Genomic DNA, 19,780 nt, shown 5'->3' with positions numbered 1-19,780 from the left:
CACAGGGCAGGGGAAGAGCCAAGCACTTCACTCCAATGCATCTTCCACAGTGTCACAGCTCTGCCATTCGGTTCAGAATGATGAGCTAATTAAAGCAAAACCAGTTCAGGCAGCTCAGAAGAAGAGCTGTGAGTCCAAGAAGCAGGAGGAAGGAGAAACTAAAGGCTGTGACCAAGCAGCACCTGCTCCCTTTAGGTCTCTTCCCTGAGAGAAGCCTCTGCATCAGGGTCTCACTCAAACCGACACTCCCCTCGGTTCCTCCAGAGGTGCTGGGCTTTGGAGTTTCCTTCCTCTAATCAAAATAAAGTCTGTTCCAATTCAACCTACGTGGATTAAAGCAATTTAAAGCAATAGGGTAAGCAGCCCACAGAGCAGGGAGGAAGAGCGAATTAATAGCTTCCTTCATTAAAGCCTCCCTTCAAAGCAGAACCCGTCAGCGCCAGCTCCTTGCAGACGTTTATTTTTATATCCAGGAGAGGATGAATGTAAAAGAAATGTTATGTAGATGCTAAATCAAGGCTTTTGTTCCTAACTAGAAAGGAGTCACTCTCAGCATTTTAATCCTAGAGCAGGACTGACGTTCCAACCACTGTGCTCTTTCACGAGCTCTTTTAAAGTCACGTTACGCAAGAGATGGAGGTGGCAGAGGTAACAGGTGATGTCACCTCCTGGAACAAACCCACTCCACTCTCATCCCTCTCCACCCCACCTTGATCATATCTGACCCTGCCTGGTTTCCCAGCTGCTGCCCCACAGGAGCCAAACCCCAGGCAGCAGCAAGCAGAGCTCAGGGTAAGCGGCTCACCCGCTGCGAGGGGCTACTGCATCACTGATGAGCTTCCTACCTTCAAAAGACAAGCACATCGGGACAATTCCAGGTGGTAGGCTGAAAAAACAAGGCTGTTTTATTGATGATTAGGCTCTGCACTGGCAACATTCATTAAGCTAATACAGACAGACTTCAATCAAAGCCCGAGCTTTGAATCGGAAGCTGTAAAGTGACATGATGCCTTAATAAATTAAGGGAGTTGTCATTCCTCTCCATCATCAGCTCTTCACTTGAAGTTCTTTGCAAACTCCTCTCCTTTCTTGATGGAAGCCTTCAGCTCAGACATGGCCTCAGCAACCATCTTCTCTTCAAAGGGGGAGATCTTGCCAATGCCTAGGTTCTTCTCAATTCCATTTTTCTGAGGGAAAGAGGATTTAAGGATTAATCATTCATCAAACGGCCTAGGGAGGAACTTAACAGCTCTGCTTAAGTATTACCCAGCTAAGGTGGAGACCCAGCTGGGACCTCTGCCATCCCTGGGCTTTCTGGCACAGAAGCCTCCTCTTATCTGCAAGAGCTTCTACAGCTAGCCCCAGCTCCTTCAGGAGGAGACTAATACCAACTGCTCCCTCACAACTCTTCCTATCGTCCAACCCACTGTCTGGCAAGAGAACCATCCTCTCCTCACCTTCCACGTGCTACTGGTTTGCAGTCTGAAACTGCCTCAGAGCTGCACTCCTAGGCTTTTGAGATCTCATGCTCACATGGCCTTCCTGCTCATCATCCCTCCCCTGTCCCCTCACCAGCTAGCACCTAAGACAGCACACACCATCCTCTGCATCCCAGCAGGCACCACAGGGCTGCAGCATCCTTGGTTCTCACTCCACCCACAGGCTAAGTGACAAAAGGAACGCTTCTTTCAGCGTTCAGCAGAGGTCCTGCAAGCAATCTATTAATCCTAATCCTGGCTGCAGCTCCCCATGTGCCTCAGTTTCTGAGGGATTTGCTGTGCAGCAGCTCAAGCTGTGCAGACAGGATTGCTGACTCTGGTTAATCACACAAAGCCCTTCTTCAGAGACAGGCACTGCCTTGAGGCAAGGGTGACCACTGAAGAGAGGTCTGAACCTCCAGTTACTCAGCGACCTGCAGTCTAGGAACAGATGAAAGCAGCAGCATCCCCACCGAGCACGAGGGACGTGTCTCTGTACAATAACCAAACACTCAAGACCTCCCAAGGGTACGCTCACTGTTAATGCCAGTGATGCTGAGCGTCAGGCTAAATGGAGATAACAGAGTAAAACCACAAGAAGCTGCTGTTTGCAAGCCCCATCATTTGAAGTACATACTCCCAGTAGCAGAGGGGTAGAGAAGTAGGGGCTCTCCGTCTCCTCGGAGCGGACGAAGGCGCATTCGATGACCCCTTCCTTCCCGTTCATGGCGTCCACCAGAGAGAAGACAAACCGAGCACCAGCGTAGGCCATCGACAAGGTGGCAGATCCTGTGAAAGGTGCAAGACTTTTAGGAGAGATCTCACTGAAATCTCATACTCTCTGCAGCACCAAAGGCTTCCACACAGCGACAGAGCCGCTCACAGCCGGCTTGACGCAGCGGCAGCTTCTGGCCAGCCACATGCTGTTGAGCTGGCTGGGTGTGCAAAAAGAAAGAGCTTAATCTGACAGAGAAGGTTCTTTCTGAAGTCACACATGGCATGGGATCAGTTACAGCACCTCAGCTGAGGCAGATGTGGCAGAGCAGCTAGATCTGAGATAGTTGTGAATGAGATTAGAGCAAAGCAGGCTGCACCCGTTCAGCCAGCCAGCAAGTGACTGGGAAGCTGTAGTCAAGAACCAACCTGCTCCTGCTTTAGCTTTGACAACTTCAGTGCCAGCTTCTTGAATTCTCCCTGTAAGCTTTTCCAGCTGATCCTGAGGGAAGTCCACTTTGGGTGTGCACTGGATTGGAAAACAGAGGTTAGTCTCTAATACCAGGACCCCCCAGACAAGCGTCCTGCCGCCCACACCAGCCCTTGCTGCTATGAGACTCACTTGCACAGTTCTCAAGAGGGAAAGCCCATTACCCCAGCTCACAGATTACATGACAAACTGCCCAGCTGCAGGTCCACTAAAGCTGCTGGTTACTGCAGGGACTGGAACAGGAGCCCAGCCACGACTCACTTGCTCAAGGACAGGCCACAGCTCGCTGCCGCAGCGCCCTGTGTGCCAGACAGATGCCTTCTGCACACCCAGCAGGCTGCAGGACTTCCACAAAGCCACCAGGTAATATCTGGGTCACTGGGGAATTATGGAAGTCAAGAGCCTTCCGAAGGCCCCAGCCTGCCAGCAGTGTTCAGGAAGCTGCTGAACCCTCACAGACAGCTACAGGAGCATGCTGGGTGCAGCTGCCCCTGTCCCCACTGCCTCAGGAAACTGCCCCCTCAGCACTCAGCCTGGCTCCTTTGCCCCGGGAGCACCTTTCCGTGAAGATCACTTTACTCCCCTTTCCTGCAGACTGCTCTTTGCCCATCAACTAGCCATCTCCCCAGGAAGCTGCAGCCTGCCTTACAGCTGTGTTTCACTCAGAAGCCTCCTCCTGCCAGCCAGCCACTGCTGAAGGAGGCCTCCTCCCCCAGCTCAAGTTGTGCCTCCTCGTTTCGATGCTGCAGTTGAAGTGGTGTTTATAGCCCTCCACTGCAACACCAGCCGCATGTCCCTGCCCAAGCAAGGGATCCACAGCATGCAACACCTCTCACAATAAACCTAAACAACGTGCCCAGCCACCCAACAGCCACACTACCCCTGGGTTCTCACCCCAACACTCCTTTAGAGGGGAGAGTGAAGCTCTTTAACACGCCCAGAGGAGTTTAGATTGAGCTCACTGCCCTCTGGGACACTGTTCCTCACTGCAGAATGAAAGCAGCCTCAAGAGCAGGGCAGCTGGTCCCTGCTGCATCTTGGCATGTCACACTGCACCACAAAGGCACCGTCCCTGGACAGCAGCGTCCTGCTGAGCGCGGTGCCGCACGCGGCAGGGACCGAGACTCACCTGGGAGATCAGAGGGATGATCGTCTTCCCAGCGTGGCCACCGATAACTGGAACACTCACTCGAGCTGGATCCAAGCCCTGAGGGAAACATGAAACCTTCCAGCTGCTGAGGCTCACAGACAGGAACATTTAACACCACCACGGGGTTTGGACACGCAGTAACCCAGTGCAGGAGCCTCAGAGGCAGCGACACGCAGAGCCCGACACACACAGCTGAACTCTGGGTCCCTTCTGGGAACTTCACACAGTTACAGGATGGTTTTAGTCCAAATTGAGACAAGTCCAAACTCTGCCAGGGCTATGAAAGCAGAAACCTGTTACACCTCCTGATACCTGGGAGCATCTCCTGCCAGAGGCAGCACAGACAGCCTGACCTGCAGACACACACAACTCCTCACCCCTGACCTGCAGACACACACAACCACCCAGCCCTCTCCTCCTGCTGCACCAGCAGGGCTGATAATGCTGACAGAATTAAGGCAAACACGGAGCTCTCTCACAGGGGCAGCTATGAAAGTGAAAGGTCAAAGTCTCCTGAACCACATCTTGCAAGAAACCCAATCCCCAGGCTCCTCTAGAGAATGGAACAGGGTGTCACTGCCTGTGCCTCCTCCAGCTCCACAGAAACCAGAGCTCTTTAAGCTCTGGGCACTGATGTTAAAAGCTTTTCTTCCTAGATTTGATGATCAAAGCACACTGCATCTCCCCCCCTGCATCTGTTACTATCACCCACCTTGAGTTCAGCCACAAAAGTATTTGCTCTGACAATGTCCAGCGTTGTAACACCAAAGATTCTGTTGGGGTTATACACACCGTGCTTCTTGAAGACTTCTGAAGTTATTGGGATGGTTGAATTTACCTATAAGCAGGAACAAGCCAGCATTCATTAAAACCAGTGTAGCAATGAAGTCAAAGCACAAGGTAACAAACCCAGAGTATACTCCCAACTGAAAGTAACTGGCTACAGCTGACTTCAAGCCCTCAACTGCAGTTTACAGAGAGGCTGGAATAAAAATCTTCCATTTTAAACAACCACTGAGACAACAGATTTGTTCATCCACACTACAAAGGCTCCTCCCTCAGTGAGCTGAGGCTTGCAGCCCAGCTAACACACCAGCACAGATTATAAGCAGCATCATACAGACATTTAGATATTAAACACAGTTCCCTCTGACTTAAATATAGCCCAAGAAAAAATGGGTTAGTAGAACCAGGCTTTTAGTTCTTTTCTACAAATACCCTGCAGATCTTAAAAGGTGCTGCCCACAGCTACCAGGAACTCAGAGTGCTCTGGCATTCCCAGTCTGGATTTGTTTCTTGCCCCTCTACACAGCCAGAGTCTCTAGGGAGCGCTTACCGGGTTAGAAATGATGCAGATCATGGCCTCTGGACAGTGCTTGGCACAGGCAGACGTCAAGGTGGCAACAATGCTGGCGTTGGTGTTGAACAGGTCATCCCGGGTCATGCCTAGAACACACCCAGCACACAACGTGTGTCACCCACAGCCCAGGTAAGGGGCAAACAACCCAACTGGACAGCAACGCTCTGGGCAGGGCTACATCGGCTTCTGGCGTCGGGTACCAGGAGAAAGCCTCAGAGCCCCTCCATCCCCCCAACCTTTCAGGGAGCAGCCAGCCCTGCTGTCAGTCACCAGAACCTGCTTCCCCCAGGCAGCCTGAAGCACCACACTGATCATCACCAGGTGCTCAGAGCAGCCAGCTGCAGTAGCTGCCTAAGAGCCACTCTTCACTTCTACTGTGGCAGCTACTCAAACCATGAAGAATTAGGAACAGGTAGGCTTTAAAGTCTAGGGTTTTGTTACGTTTCCCCAGGATATTGAAAAGCAGAGCAGAAACAGAGCTGGTGAGACACAGTCTAGGAAGGCTCCCAGCATTCATTCAGAGATGCCATGACACGATTAATGCAAAGCAAAGGGATTCTTTCTGGTCTGCTGAGAGCTGGAACAAAGGACCTGCATGTTTCACTAGGGCATTGCTCTGGGCAAGAAACACCAAGGGAGCCTCAGGCTCACCTGTGTGAGAAGTCTTAGCACCTCACCCCTACACAGGAACTCCAGAAATCAATCCTCCCCACTTTACCAGAAGCCATCTAAGAGGAGAAATGAGGTGCCCCCATACCACAAGCTCTAGGTCATCAGCCTTGTGAATGGAGCACCTGCATCCCAAGCCAGCACCAGAGGATGGGAAGCACCAGACCAGCTCTATTTGAATGACAGTGCTGCAGAGATGCACCTGAATGAAGCCCTGGGGCTTTCTCACAGCCAGCATACCTGGCTTTCTAGGGACTCCTGCAGGAATGACGACAACATCACAGCCCTTCAGACACTCTGGCAACTGCTCAGGTCCCAGGAAGCCTGGAATAGAAGGCATTCAAGGGTTATGTTCCTGCCAGTTAGCAAGTACCTGACACACTGAAGTACAACACTACACCCAGAGGTGCCCAATTCCCTTTTAATTCTGCCTTTGATTGAGACTTATGCTAAAAAGCAAAGCAATGTAATTATGGACAAGCCCACTTTGATGTTTTACCTTTGTTTCAGAACTTCAGGGTGAGAGTGCTGGGCACCTCACGTTCACCTCTTTTGAGAACCATCACGTGTATTTACTCTGCACAAACCTGGCACTGCAGCCAGTGCCCCCAGAGAACTGCCCACAGGAGTAAAACGTAACCTTTGAGTGATCTTTGGAAAGAAAACAGGTCAAAAAAGAAGAGATCAGCTGACTTTTTCATTGATTTCATCAGAACTTGACAGCTGTCTCTTCTGAAGAGGCGTGCAGGCATCACACAGACATCCAGAGTGTCTTCACTCTATTTTGTTGTCAAACTTCAACTCTCCAGCTTATTTCCAGGCTGATTTTACTAAACCTCTCCTGCCAATCATTATGGATTGTCCTTCAGCAGCACAACTCCAGACAATTCCCATCTCCACTCACATCAATGTAAACAGCTACACCTGAATTAGCCATGCACTGCCTGAGGGAGAAAAGCTGCTGAAACTGATCCCAGGCTTGGGCTCAGGTGAAGATTCCCCCTCAGCAGCAGAGCAGGGGGCTCCTCCAAGCACCAGGCACCTGAGAGGGCCCTTCTGAGCCCAGCCCCTGCCCAGCCCCTGCCGTACCTGTGACGGTGGCTCTGGTTTCGATGTGGCTGAGGTCGGCCGCGACGCCGGGCGTGTGGGCGATGTCGTAGAGGCTGAGCCTGCTCACCAGCGGGCTGTTCTTCAGCAGCAGGGACAGGGGCTGCCCAATGCCCCCCGACGCCCCCAGAACTGCCACCTTGGCATTGCTCTGAGGGAAAGAGGGGGGAAATAAGAGAGAAGAGACATAAAGCTGACACACAGCCTGTGGAGATGTTCTGGGGGTCCCTGCAGCGGTGACCTTGGGCTTTCTCCACACTCTCTTTGCTTTCAGATGTGTTTCTCAACCTCTTTTATCAGGCACTGTGCAAATCTGATTGCCTCAGCCCACAGAGAGCGAGCATCAGCACAGCTTCCCCAAGACCCCCAGGGTTTCTTGGCAGGGCAAATCAGAGGAAACCTGTTCCTCTGCCTTCTGAAGCCCAGAGGGGAAGCAGTGGTGGGATGGAAACGCCTGCCCTGGGGTTAACACCTGCTGCCCTGGGACCTGGGGCTGACTTGGGGAGGAACCTACCACACAGCTTTTCTAGTTTTCACTGCCAGCATCAGAAAAACGCTGCCCTCCCAACTGGCCAAGCAGTTAATGGGCTACAACAAAGGTAATAACCAGCACTTGTATGGGAGGAAAACGTGCCTGTAAGGAACTCAGAAAGACACCTGCAGCCCCCTCAAGACTGAGGCCTGGGAACACACAGGGACTGCGAGTTCCAGCTTTGGTCAAGTGGGGCTGAGGAGCCAGGACAATCCCCTCTGCTGCCCTGGTGAAGCAGTTTCACTCTAAGGTGTCCTCTCAAAGAAAGGTGTTTCTGCCCCAAAATGCCTGTGCTCCTCTCTGTGCAGGAAGTGTCCCTAGATGGGAGGAAAACTACTTTAAAAGTCCAGAACAATCCTAAAACTCTCTGCCAAAGCAATGGGGAGCCAGAGGGTACTCAGAGACACACTGTGGTGACACAATTACCTCTGATAAGGACCTGCTCTATCAGTGTCTCCCCAGATAAAGCCACAGCAGCTCCTCACATGAACAGCTTAATTATTGCAATAGGACAAGAAATAATCTACACAGAAGCCTGGCCAGCCAAAGCTCACCCCGTTTCCTTGCTACTGCAACACCTCAGCACAGAACTCCCCCAAGGGAAGGCAAAGTCTGGCATTAGTCACTGCTGCACCCCGCAGATACGGCCGAGTCCAGCATCCCAAGGCTAATAAATTTAATTCCTATCAAAATAATTACACAAGCCTCTTGTAAAGAGTGGGGTTTATGGCTGTGATAATCCCTGTCTTGCACCACCAGGAAGTGCTTCTGTTGGAAGATTGAGGTCTGACCAGGTAGCACTAGTCCTCCCCGGGTATCAAGAGTCCTGGGCGATGGATTTCAGCACACTGAGGACTCCTGTTACCCCCCAGCCACCAGCTTTAGCTCATAACACAGTCTGAAAGCTGGATCTGATCAGTGGGGATCAAGAGCTGAAGGGTGGGACCCAGGGGCCATGGGCAGCCTCTGCTCAGTGTCTGTGGGGACAGGACAAGGGGCGATGGGCTCAAGTTGGAGCACAGGGAGTTCCCCCCAATGTGGGGAAGAACTTCTTCCCGGTGAGGGTGAGGGAGCCCTGGGACAGGCTGCCCAGGGGGTGTGGAGTCTCCTTCTCTGCAGAGATTCCAGCCCCTGTCCTGGGGACCCTGCTTGGGCAGGGGGTGGGACCCCAGCAGCTCTGGGGTCCCTTCCAGCCCCGAGAGTTCTGTGAGTCTCTGTATTTTCAGGACAGGAAGGAAGCAGCAGGTGGACTTGTATCATCCATTACATACCAGCAGAAAGAGAAGTTCATTGAATCACACTGGTTTGTGTTAGAGGGACCTCAGACCTCCCAGTGCCCCCCTGCCAAGGGCAGGGACACCCCCCCCCAGCCCAGGGTGCCCCCAGCCCCATCCAGCCCGGCCCTGAGCCCTGCCAGGGATCCAGGGGCAGCCCCAGCTCCTCTGGGCACCCTGTGCCAGGGCCTCCCCTCCCCGGGACGGATCTCTGCCTTATACTGAAGATGCACCTTCTGCTCTTTAGCCCAAACCGGGACCCCCAGCCCCAAACCGGGACCCTCGGGCCCCAAACCGGGACCCCCAGCCCCAAACCCGCACCCCCGGCCCCAAACCCGCACCCCCGGCCCCAAACCCGCACCCCCGGCCCCCAAACCCGCACCCCCGGCCCCCAAACCCGCACCCCCGGCCCCAGACCCGCACCCCCGGGCCCCAGACCCGCACCCCCGGGCCCCAGACCCGCACCCCCGGCCCCAGACCCGCACCCCCGGGCCCCAGACCCGCACCCCCGGGCCCCAGACCCGCACCCCCGGCCCCAGACCCGCACCCCCGGGCCCCAGACCCGCACCCCCGGGCCCCAAACCCGCACCCCCGGCCCCAGACCCGCACCCCCGGGCCCCAAACCCGCACCCCCGGCCCCAGACCCGCACCCCCGGGCCCCAAACCCGCACCCCCGGCCCCAGATCCGCAGCCCCGAGCCCCAGACCCGCACCCCAGGACCCAAACCGGCACCCCCGGCCCCAGACCCGCACCCCCGGCCCCCAGACCCGCACCCCCGGCCCCCAGACCCGCACCCCCGGCCCCCAGACCCGCACCCCCGGCCCCACCCCAGGCTCCCGCGAGCAGCCGGGGCCGCGGGCGCAGCTCCCCGCCTTGCCCCGGCTCCCGGCGCCCCCCGGCAGCGGCACGGCCCCTTCCCGGCGCCGGGCGCGCCGGCCCCGCCGCGCCTCAGCGGGCAGCCCCAGGCCGCAGCCCCCGGGCCCCGGCCCTACCTGCGCGGAGGTGGCGAGGCCGCGGCGCAGGGCGGCGCTGGGCCGGGCGAGGCGGGACAGCATGGCGCGCGGTGACTCCAACGACCTCCACGGCACCCACTGCGCCTGCGCGGGAAGCCGGCCCGCGCTCCCGCGAGACGAAGTGGAGGCGAAGCCTCGCGAGATCCGCGGGGGGGAGGTGGGGGTGACGTCACCGCCTAGTGACCGCCGGGCGTCCTTCCCTTAGCAACCGGTTGCCGCGGCAACGGCTGGCGCGATGGCGGGGCTGGAGCTCTGCGAGCCCGGCCGCCTCTACAACATCCTCCACCAGCGCCGGCAGGTCCCCCGGCTGGCGGAGCCCAACTACCTCTGCCTGCTGGGTGAGCACGGGCCGCCCGGCCCGGCCCGGCCCCGGGGAGCGGGCCTGGGGAGCCTGCAGTGACCGGGCGTCGCTGCTGGGGCTCCTCTCCTCTCCCGTCCCAGCTGCCGGTACTGCTCCGGTACAGAAACCGCGTCCGGTTCTTCCTGCTCTGATCCGTGCCAGGGATAACCACTCTCCCTGCAGCTCCTGCACGAGGATTGCTGAGCTGTGTCTTGGCTAGTGGCACCAAAAAAAGGTGCCAAATCTATTGCTGAATGTGCTGGGGAGGGAGTCGGACAGTTTGGGACTGGGGTCTGCCTGGTGCCCCTCTCCCCAGCTCTGGGGCAGCGCAGGGGCAGGGCTTCTGGGTGCTGGGAGGTCAGTCGGGGCCAGGCCACAGCACGGAGCACAATGGAGCATGGGACTGGTGCTGTGGACACTGAGGCTGCGGCATCGCTCGGTGTTACAGGTGGACCCACATCCCTATTGGCCTCCATTAGATCCACATCAGAAAGCCTCAGTTCCTAATAAAACGCTTTCTGTGGTTGACAGCAGTGCCTGAATCCCTCCTGACTGAATTACGAACACGACTCCACCTTCAAAGCCTCAAATAAACCGACTGCTCTGTCTTGGTCCTTTGTTGTTTTCCAGACGCCCGCACTCAGCGTGAATACAACGAGAGCCACATCGTCACAGCCCACCACATCCAGCAGGTGAGGGCACTACCCCCAGTGCAAGCCTTCCCCGGGTTTAGCAATTAGCAGCGAGCCACAATTAGCTTAAACCCCAAGGGAATTATCACCCCCCTCGCCTCCCCTCCCCGCCTCCTCGATTTCTGCCCCTTGGGGGTGTGCTCGGTCGCACAGCCAGGGTGGCAGCAGGACTGGCACACTGTGTGTTGGGAAGAGCGTTGCACAAGAGCTGGCGTGGTGTGGCTGTGCCTCACAAAGGGCACTGTGGGCACGGCCACGCCGCGGCTGGTGAGGCAATCCCCGGGGGTTTGCGTCACTTCTGAATGAACCGGGGCTCCGGGTCGAGTACAGACAGTCCCGAGCCCATCCCCCAGCCACAGAGCACCCACTGCCCAGATGTGGGTACGGGGGATGCTGCAGAGGCAGTGCAGGGCCTGAGAATGCCTCTGTGATTTTGGCAGGGCCCCTCGGGGCAGTTCCTGGTGCCGGGCTCCGGGGAGCTGGGGAGTGTCAGACACTGTGTGGTGTACGACTGCAGCACCAGCTCTTTGGATGGCAGCGACCACAAGGACGAGGAGAAAGAGAAAGGTACTCGTGACTCGTGTCAGCCAAGACCCCACTGCAGGGTCGACATTCTTCCTGTTCCTCAGGAGCTTACTGGAAGGGATGCCAATTCACCCAGTTTTATGTGAAAAAGCAAAGAAACCTGTGCTGTGCCTCTGGTTTTACAGTGTCACGTACGTTCTCAGGCTTCAAAAATCCAGGCTTGACTTCAGAGCTCCGTGACAAGGCTGGGTTCCTGCCTGTGGACTGAGCCTTCCCAAGCTCCTTGGTGCATGCAAGGAACAGACTCTTTTGGCTTTTCTTTTCCCCATCTCACTGAGATTTGGCTCACCCACCGTTTGCCTTTCAGGGAGCAGCACTTCTCCAGAGAGCCAGAACACCGACTCCAGTTCCTTGTGTCCCCAGAGTGAGTACTTCCTCGTTACACAAGGCTTTCACACCCTGCTTAGGAAGACTTGGCTCTAACGGAGGTAGTGATCTGAGGGTGCTCACAGGGCAATGTGAAGAGCTGGGAAATTTTCCATGTAATTGTTGGCTCTTCCTTGAACCATGGAAACGTTTGGCTTCTGTGCATCGTTTGGCAAGGAGTTCTGTGTGCAGAGCCACCTCTGTATGTTTGTTTGGCCCCTAGCAGCTTTATAAAGGCCACTGTAGTTTAAGCAAAGAGTTACATCAAAAAACCCCAGCCCTGGGAGTGTACCAGGAATGACCAAAGGGAGCGTGTCCATGAGTGCTCGGTGGTGAGGTGGTAGCAAGGGAAGGTGTGAAGAGTCAGAGCAGGTCTCTGCTGTGCTGCTCTGCTTCTGATGCAGACACAGCTGGAGGCGAGCGGGGTGGATGGATCCCTTGGGGGAAGGAGGGCAGCAGCCCTCCCACGTGACTTGCCCTTGCACGTGTGAAGAATTCATTCCAGATACCTCCCCCTCTGCCTAAAGCTGCCTAACAAAAGGGGCCTCCCTAAAACTAAGACTGCTGGATTGGAATTAATCATTATTGCTATTACAAGCATCCCCCATCAGTAACGGGGAGGGGCAAAGCCAGAAGCCTTTACCTGGACCTACAGATGAAACAGGGGGAGGAATAAACGATGGGGACAAGAGGTGAAAGGCCACAAACCTCAGCCCTGCCCTCCAGCAGCCGCTGAAGGACAAGCCTAGCTTTTAACAAGGCTTCCTGCAGACCCCTGGGTGAAATGGAGTCTGGTGTCAGTGGGCCAGATTTAACCCCCCAGCACTCTGAACCTGCCCTGGCAAATACCTTCTTGATCTCAGATGCTGAGGAAGGAACAGCTGTCCAATATGCCAGAAGCTTCCAGGAGTTCACCCTCCATCCCGTGCTCGTCCTGAGGGGAGGATACAGGCTTTTTTCTGCTTGCTATCCTTTCCTGAGTACTCAGAAGATATTGTGGATGCCTCAGGTGAGATGATGCTAATTTGGAGGTAGCAGACATTAGCATTCATATTCAGCTGGTGATGGCTGATGGATTCGAGGCCTAAACCCAGCATCAGGGTCATTTCAAACACAGGAATCAAGTGTAATTTGAGTTCCTGTGCCCGCTCTGTGTGTCACCACTAATTCTTTTACAGCCACACTTTCCCTTTCTTTATCCTTCCTCTGTTGCACAAGAGAAAGCTCATGGAAGCAACCTGGGAAGGTTTCTCCCATAGCCCTGAAGCCAGCCTGTGGGAGAGTACATATAACAACACCCAGTAGAAGAGGATGAACCAGCAGGTTCCTCTCACGTGTGGTTGGCTGGGACAGCACAGAGCACGGGATTCAGGCAGAAGTACAGTTCTGCTCCATGTCTATAAAGCTTCTCATCAGGAAGGATCACCTTGGGATGCCACAGTGCAGGAGAGGAAAACCCATCCACTTGGTGCTTCCTGGTGACGAGCAGCAAACTGCTGAACTTCCCCATGGGATCCAGTCAGCCCCCACGTCCCATCCTCGCTTCATTCTCACTAAATCTAGGCAAGAATTCAATCTACAGAAAGTCCAGGTGCTGAAAGGAATCATTACAGGGGCATGTGGCACACGGGCTGCTGACTGAGTGTGTGTTCAGTCTTCACATGACTCCTTGTTCGAGAACCCACCACGCCAGTGGGAGCAGACACACTCTCTGAACTGAGCCTGTGGTTTCTCTCCGGCAGGAGCTGGACAACTTCCAGACGTACCCTGTGGAAATCCTGCCTGCAAAGTTATATATGGGCAGCTTCAAGCAGGCCTGTGACCAGCAGGTCCTGAAAGATCTGAAGATCAGAGCGCGAGTTAACGTCTCGGAGCAGCCTGCCCCGCCGTAAGTCACAGCGCCTGGGAGACAGCAGCAAGGGCCAGAGCCATCCCCAGAGGCAGCCCTGCCTGTGGGCTTCCGAGGAGGACTCTGGTTGGAGAAGGGCTCTGCAGATTCCAGTGCTGCTTCCTGCTGAGTCTTCCCAATCTCTGCTCGTTAGCGCAGTGGCAATGCAACCTGCAGCCCTCTGCCATGCCCCGGTGTGCTGGGGAGCAGGACGGCGAGGCCCTTGGCATCTTGAGGCCATCACGTCCCACTGTCCTTCCAGCAGAACCTCCAGCTCCAAATAGTTTGCAGAGCAAAATCTCACAGACGTGGCAGTGTGAAAGCTACATCACCACAGCCTCACACTGCTGGTCTCCTCCCTCCCTTATCTGCCCGTGCCATTGTGCTCAGTCTGTTGGCCGTGCTGGAAACACCTTTCACACAGTGGAAAACCCAGTGGTGACCAAAGCAAAGTAACAAACCCAGTCAGTGACCAGCAGATACTCCTCATGCCTTTGGCTCCAGAGGAAAACATCAAGGGTCTCCACAGGATGGGTGATCGGGCCGTGCCCTCTGCACGACACACCTCCACATTTCAGAGATTCCTCACCAATGTTTTGCTCTGTTAAGAGTTTGTGGAAGGAGGGGGATGCTGGTGTAGAGAGCCACGAGGTGAACTGGGGGGCTTTGTTCACCAAACTGCCAACAGCACGCTGTGAAGGCACTCTTCCCTTCAAGTCAGCTGTTTCATTGGCTCTCAGGTAAAGGAAGTGTGGGTTGAGTTAAGACATCGATGCTGACACCATGTGGAATGGAAAATCTGTAATTAAACTGGTTCTGTATCCCAAGCACCTCAGCGTCTCACCACAACAAATCCCTTATCAAAATGTTAATGAGGATGATGATGAAAAACTCACACGTGTAACAACAAACAAAGTTATCAGCTTGCCTCCAACAAACACCCTTTTCACAGCTGCTTCTCTGGTTCAGCTCACTCTGTGTGCTCTTTTTCCAGGTCTGCAGAAGGTGGAAGATACCTCCACATACCCGTCCCAGACTCACTTGAGGCAGATCTTTTCTCTACCTTTGCCACCATTTGTCATTTCATAGGTGAGTTGTTCCTAATCTGGAATTCCTGGGACCTTGCTCACTGTTAGATGGGAGTGACTGCAACGCACTCCCACAGGAAGCTGGGACAGGAGGGTCGTAATCTTCCCAGATCAGCACACTCCCAAGCAAGCCCACACCCTAATGGATACCTGGTGGACAGAGAGGAGGTTTTACAGGGTGTCTGAGACTGATGTTCCTGCTCACCTTGAGGAGTACCTCACTCTCTGATAACAGCAAGCTTTCCACTAGACCTCAGAAGGCTTTGCTGTAGGATGTCTACCAGGGCTTCATAGGATTCCCTCCTCTTCCCTTGTTCTTAACCACAACCCTTTGACACTTACCAGCCCAAATCTTCAACCACCAGAGCTTTATCTGAACAAGCATGTGACACACTTTGGAGAGCTTATGGCAGGGTGCTGCTCACCTTTGTGATGTGCAGTGCAAACCCACCGTAGGGCTGAGGGAGACTTTCAGGTTGGACAGCACAGACCTGCCTTGGGCTGATTGCGTCAGGGAGGGCAGGAGAAAACACACACTCCAGCTCCGTGCCTGCAGCAGCTCAGCAGAGGCAGCTCCTGCAGCTCCGTCCTGTGATGGCACCCAGCCCCATCACTATCTTTTATCACTCTTACAAAACACCACGGCCCTGCTGAGTGCCACACAGACCCAGGAGAAAAAGGCACCCCGAGCCCCACAGACCTGACAGCTGGACACAAACAAGGAACTGATACTGGAGGAGAGAATTCCGTAGTGCTGAGCTGAACGTGGTGATCTGCCTATGCTGAAACCCAGAGAGCACCATCTGCTTGTGTTGCCCCAGGTTTTCCCCACTAGTACTGCAGAAGAAAGTGTGCTGATCACATCAGCTCATGGAAGTTTCCAAAACAGTCTGTAAGAGTTTGTTAGGTGCAGCTCTTGTGGAAGTGTACACTGTTTACTCGATACTCTAACTGTTTACTTGGCCATCTAGAGTAGGATCCTCAAGCTGGAATGGTTACGGCTGAGCGCCAGACTAAAGCTCTCTGCACTTTCTGGAGTAGTGTGGCTGTCCTCATGCCATGTGTGTGTTGGAGTAGGGCCCTTTCTGCTCAGGTTTCAGAACAGAACTAGTATGTTGTGATAGAGGGAAGTCAGAAGACGCTGGTTTGGAGCCTAAAGAAGGAAACACGAAACCCCACAACCTCCTGACAGCAGTAAGAGGGAAGCTTTGCCCTCCGAGTTGAGTTGCTGATACTCTGAAGGCATGTCATGCTGCCTGTTTGGGGGAGGGAGGGAAAGAATTCAAGAGGTTATTAATAAGATATAGAATCATTCAGGCCTGGTTAGCAGAGCTGGCGTGGTGAGGAGCGAGCGGCAGCATCCTCTGGGCTCGGCTCTCAGACAGAGCGAGTTTGCCACCGTTAGCAGCCTGCACTGCCAGGGATCCATCACTGAACCAGCATACACCCAGCACCCCAGCTGGCACGGGCATGGGGTCCGAGGCCCCTCCAGCTGGTTTCTCCTGCTTCAGTGTCGAGCAGTTGGGCTGGTGCCCATCAGAAATGCTGGTGCTTTGAAACCCTCCGGGGAGCAGCCGGGGTGATGCTGAGCGCAGCACGGTGGCTGCTCCAGTTATCCGAGGTAAAGGTGACACTGGTCTGTGGTGCAGCCGTGACTGGTCGCTGTGTTGGGTTCTGGTCTATCCAAGCCAACGCTGTACCTCAGCAGATGTCTAAGAAAGGCCAGTTCTCAGAGGGACCGTAGCTGGCAGTGCCCATCTGCTGCTGCCAGGGCTCCGGGGGGCTTCTGTCACGCAGGCTGCTGGCCTGGCAGCTGTCGCTGAGTGACAGTGTGACTGTACAGTCAGTCGGAAGCTTCACCTCCCAGGTCGCTGATGTGTGGTTGGCATTTCTCTCCTCAGACGCCCAGCTGGCCCGCGGAGCGGTGCTGGTCTGCTCCAGCCTGGGGCTGAGCCGGAGCAGCGCCGTGACCATGGCCTACCTGATGCACTCCTGCCAGTTCTCCCTGAAGGTACCCCCACTGTCGTGTTTCCCACAGAACCCCTGGGGCTGCAGAGTATTTCTGGTTCCGAAGCCTCGTTAGTGCAGTAATGAGAAAGATGCTATCCCTGCTTCCAGGCAGGCTCTCCACCTGATCAGGTGCCGCAGACTGTGTCCTCTTCATACTGCTCAGGATGTGGTTTAGGTGTGATTTGGGATCTGGGGGTCCTCCCCAGGGCACCTGGGATATATAGAAACAGAAATAAAACTCTGCTTACAGCCCTTAGTGTTTCTGCTGCCCTGGACCTCAGAGAGATCCTGGAGCAGCTCTGGAGAGATCCTGGCAGCTCCTGGAGTTAAGCCCATCTCTTAATAGCATGGGCTTTGCAGGGAAATTCAGCCCCCAGGGCTTGCTCTGGGGCTCTGATTTACTGCTGGGCTCAGCAGTGCTTCTTCCAAAATCCTGTTTTATGACTCCAGAAGCAATCCCTCCCCACAGGTAATCTGGAATGGGCTAATAGTAGCTCAGGAAGGATGTGCAGGTTACAGAGCGATGGCTGAGAATGACCCAGGTCTCACCAGGTCCCAGGTCCTGCTGCTGTGGGCACCGTCTCCTGGTGCCTGCTGAGAACAGTTCCCATGGGAACTGAAAGGTGTCTCCCTCAAAACCTTGCTTGGAAGGTGTTCCCTCCTTTAGGAGCTCCAAAGGCTCAGTCCAAGCTGCCCCGAAGCTGGACCCGTATCTAATCACCTCATTGATTCTGTGCAAACATTTGCAACACAAGAGGAAATCTCTCACCCTCTCTGTGTGCCAAGGGACAGTGTCAGGCTGAGGTTGCCAGCGGGGCTGCAGACAGGATTTCATCCCTAATGCTGGGTGTGATGGCTTCTGCACACTGATAACCAGCCCCCTGCTCACCAGGTTACCGGAGCTGCCTGCTGGGGTGGTGCAAGAGTCAAAGGCTGACCCTTGTGCCTTCAGTCCCCTGGCAGCACCGTGAGTGCCAGGAAGGAGGAGGAAAGGGTGTGCTGGGCCTGGGTAGAGGTGTCCGCTGTGGGCTGGGCAGAGCTTTCCCCAGGGACCCCCTGGCAGACGAGGTTGTTTCTGGCAGATGAAGGCAGCGCAGCAGATCCCTGTGTGACCCTTCACCCAGCCCAGGCCGAGATCTTCAGCAGCTTCGAAAGGCACAGATGCTGCAAGAGGCAGACTGGGGATGTGTGACCCCTTACTCTGCTAGTAATCGGTGTGTGAGTAGCTCTGCTGAGTTCAGGGGACCTAGAGACATCCCCACCATGGGCACAGAGGAGCAAATATGGGAAGACGGGTCTTGGAGCCTGCAGAATCCCTGAGATTAGAAAAACAAACCAGTGGAGAGGTTTCTCCCAACCTTTGGTCTCCTTATGCTGAAGCAATCCTCTGAGCACAGGGGCAGTCTGTTTTCTGGAGCAGTGAGCACCCCTGGGCAAAGCCAAGTGACGCTGCTGGATCTACCCTGTGTGCAGCCAGTGCCAGCAAAGAATGGAACTTGGAACCAACAGAGAGTGAAGATGGGTCTGGGATAACCAGAGAGTCAGAGCTGCGCTGCCACATCAGCTCACACCAGGCCAGAACCTGCTTACCCTTGTTGGTTGCCTGTGGGTAGCTGATACTTCACTGCTTCATTTCTCTCCCATGGAACAAGTGGCATTTTAGGGTAGAACACCCAGGACTGCAGCGCTCCATTGGTACCTGCCAGGTAGTGAAAGCAGCACGAGCTGTCCTCCTGCCCAGGAGAGCAGCGTGTGAAGGTGACAGCTTCTCTGAAGTTCACATCTTCACAGCATCACAGGGTTGGAAAAGACCTTTAAGACCATCAAGTCCAACTGTTCCCATCCTGTGCTAAACCTGAGCACCTCATCTGCCCTTTTTTTAAACACCCCCAGGGCTGGGGACTCAGCCCCTCCCTGGGCAGCCTGTGCCACAGCCCCACAACTCTGCCAGGGAAGAACTTTGCCCTCCCAGCTGAGCTGACCCTGCCCTGGGGCAGCTTGAGCCCATTGCCCCTTGGCCCATCTCCTGGCCCCTGGCTGCAGAGACCATCGCCCACCTCTCTGCACCCTCCTGGCAGGGCAGGGGAGGTGGGGAGAAGGGCTCCCCTCAGCCTCCTCTTCTCCAGGCTCAACACCCCCAGCTCCCTCAGCTGCTCCTCAGAGGATTTGCCCTCCAGCCCCTTCCCCAGCCTGGTTGCCCTTCTCTGGACTCGCTCCAGGACCTCAATGTCCTTCCCATGGTGAGGAGCCCAGAACTGGACCCAGCACTGGAGGTGCAGCCTCACCAGTGCCCAGCACAGGGGCACAACCCCTGGGCCACGCTGCCTCTGATACACAAATCTGGATCTTGATCCAGGCTGTCCCTGCTCCAGTTGTGTTCACAGATTTACAGAGCTGTCGGGGTTGGAAGGGGCCTCCACAGCTCATGGGGTCCCACCCCCTGCCCAAGCAGGGTCCCCAGGACAGGTCAGGGCTGGAATCTCTGCAGAGAAGGAGACTCCACAGCCCCTGGGCAGCCTGTCCCAGGGCTCCCTCACTGGGAAGAAGTCCTTCAGCATATCTGCAGGTTGCTGCTGTCCAGGGCAGGGAGTTAATGCACCCTGTGTCTGCAAGCACAGCTCCTCCTGTGAGGCCCCCAGACTCAGCCCAGCTGTGTGACGCTGCGTTGCTTTCCCTGTGCTTGCAGAGAGCTTGGAACAGCGTCCTGAAGTGCCAGCCGGCCGCGCGGCCACACCGGGGCTTTGTGAAGCAGCTCTGGGACTGGGAGAGACACCTCTACGGGACCCCCATCACGGACATCTCTGAGCCCCATTACTGAGAGGCAGGGAAGGCAACAGGGGCTGGGGAAAGGCGCTTCCCTGCCCACAGCACCGTGTGACTCCAACTCTGTTTAAAAAGCGTTGTGATGACATGGGATGGTCTCCATCCTGAGCACCACGTCACGCGGGGACGGGCTTGGGAGCCATTAGGGAACCTCACCTGTAGAAGGGGGTGTGGAGGGGTGTGTGTGTCACCTTGTCACCA

At 55.5% G+C, this 19,780-nt stretch overlaps 2 protein-coding genes across 2 annotated transcripts; one reads left to right on the top strand and one right to left on the bottom strand.

Moving 5' to 3' along the window:
* Positions 1–879: 879 nt before the first annotated feature.
* Positions 880–9,878, bottom strand: MDH2 (malate dehydrogenase 2). Its single transcript, XM_084272804.1, has 9 exons — positions 9,767–9,878; positions 6,951–7,119; positions 6,102–6,185; positions 5,169–5,278; positions 4,545–4,670; positions 3,812–3,889; positions 2,622–2,721; positions 2,116–2,267; positions 880–1,187 (listed from the first exon to the last, which is right to left on the bottom strand). The coding sequence occupies exons 1-9, from the start codon at positions 9,827–9,829 to the stop codon at positions 1,056–1,058; spliced, it is 1,014 nt and encodes a 337-aa protein (XP_084128930.1). The 5' UTR covers positions 9,830–9,878; the 3' UTR covers positions 880–1,055.
* A 144-nt stretch (positions 9,879–10,022) lies between these two features.
* STYXL1 (serine/threonine/tyrosine interacting like 1) lies at positions 10,023–19,574 on the top strand (the record flags this gene model as incomplete). Its single annotated transcript, XM_084273053.1, has 9 exons — positions 10,023–10,125; positions 10,758–10,819; positions 11,260–11,386; positions 11,712–11,768; positions 12,634–12,779; positions 13,513–13,658; positions 14,653–14,747; positions 16,648–16,757; positions 19,443–19,574. 9 exons carry the CDS (start codon positions 10,023–10,025, stop codon positions 19,572–19,574), a joined length of 978 nt encoding a protein of 325 aa, XP_084129179.1.
* Positions 19,575–19,780: the final 206 nt, after the last annotated feature.

The sequence above is a fragment of the Gallinula chloropus genome (assembly GCF_964237585.1).
Source record: "Gallinula chloropus genome assembly, chromosome: 19".
Lineage (NCBI taxonomy): Eukaryota > Metazoa > Chordata > Aves > Gruiformes > Rallidae > Gallinula > Gallinula chloropus.
This window is presented reverse-complemented; position numbering and strand designations above follow the sequence as displayed.

Excerpts from the sequence above, each read along its gene's own strand:
- MDH2 (XM_084272804.1), bottom strand. The coding sequence starts at position 9,829 with ATGCTGTCCCGCCTCGCCCGGCCCAGCGCCGCCCTGCGCCGCGGCCTC. Across the intron at positions 7,120-9,766 it reads GCCTCGCCACCTCCGCGCAG|AGCAATGCCAAGGTGGCAGT; the intron begins GTAGGGCCGGGG and ends TCTTTCCCTCAG. Across the intron at positions 2,268-2,621 it reads CAAAGCTAAAGCAGGAGCAG|GATCTGCCACCTTGTCGATG; the intron begins GTTGGTTCTTGA and ends CACCTTTCACAG.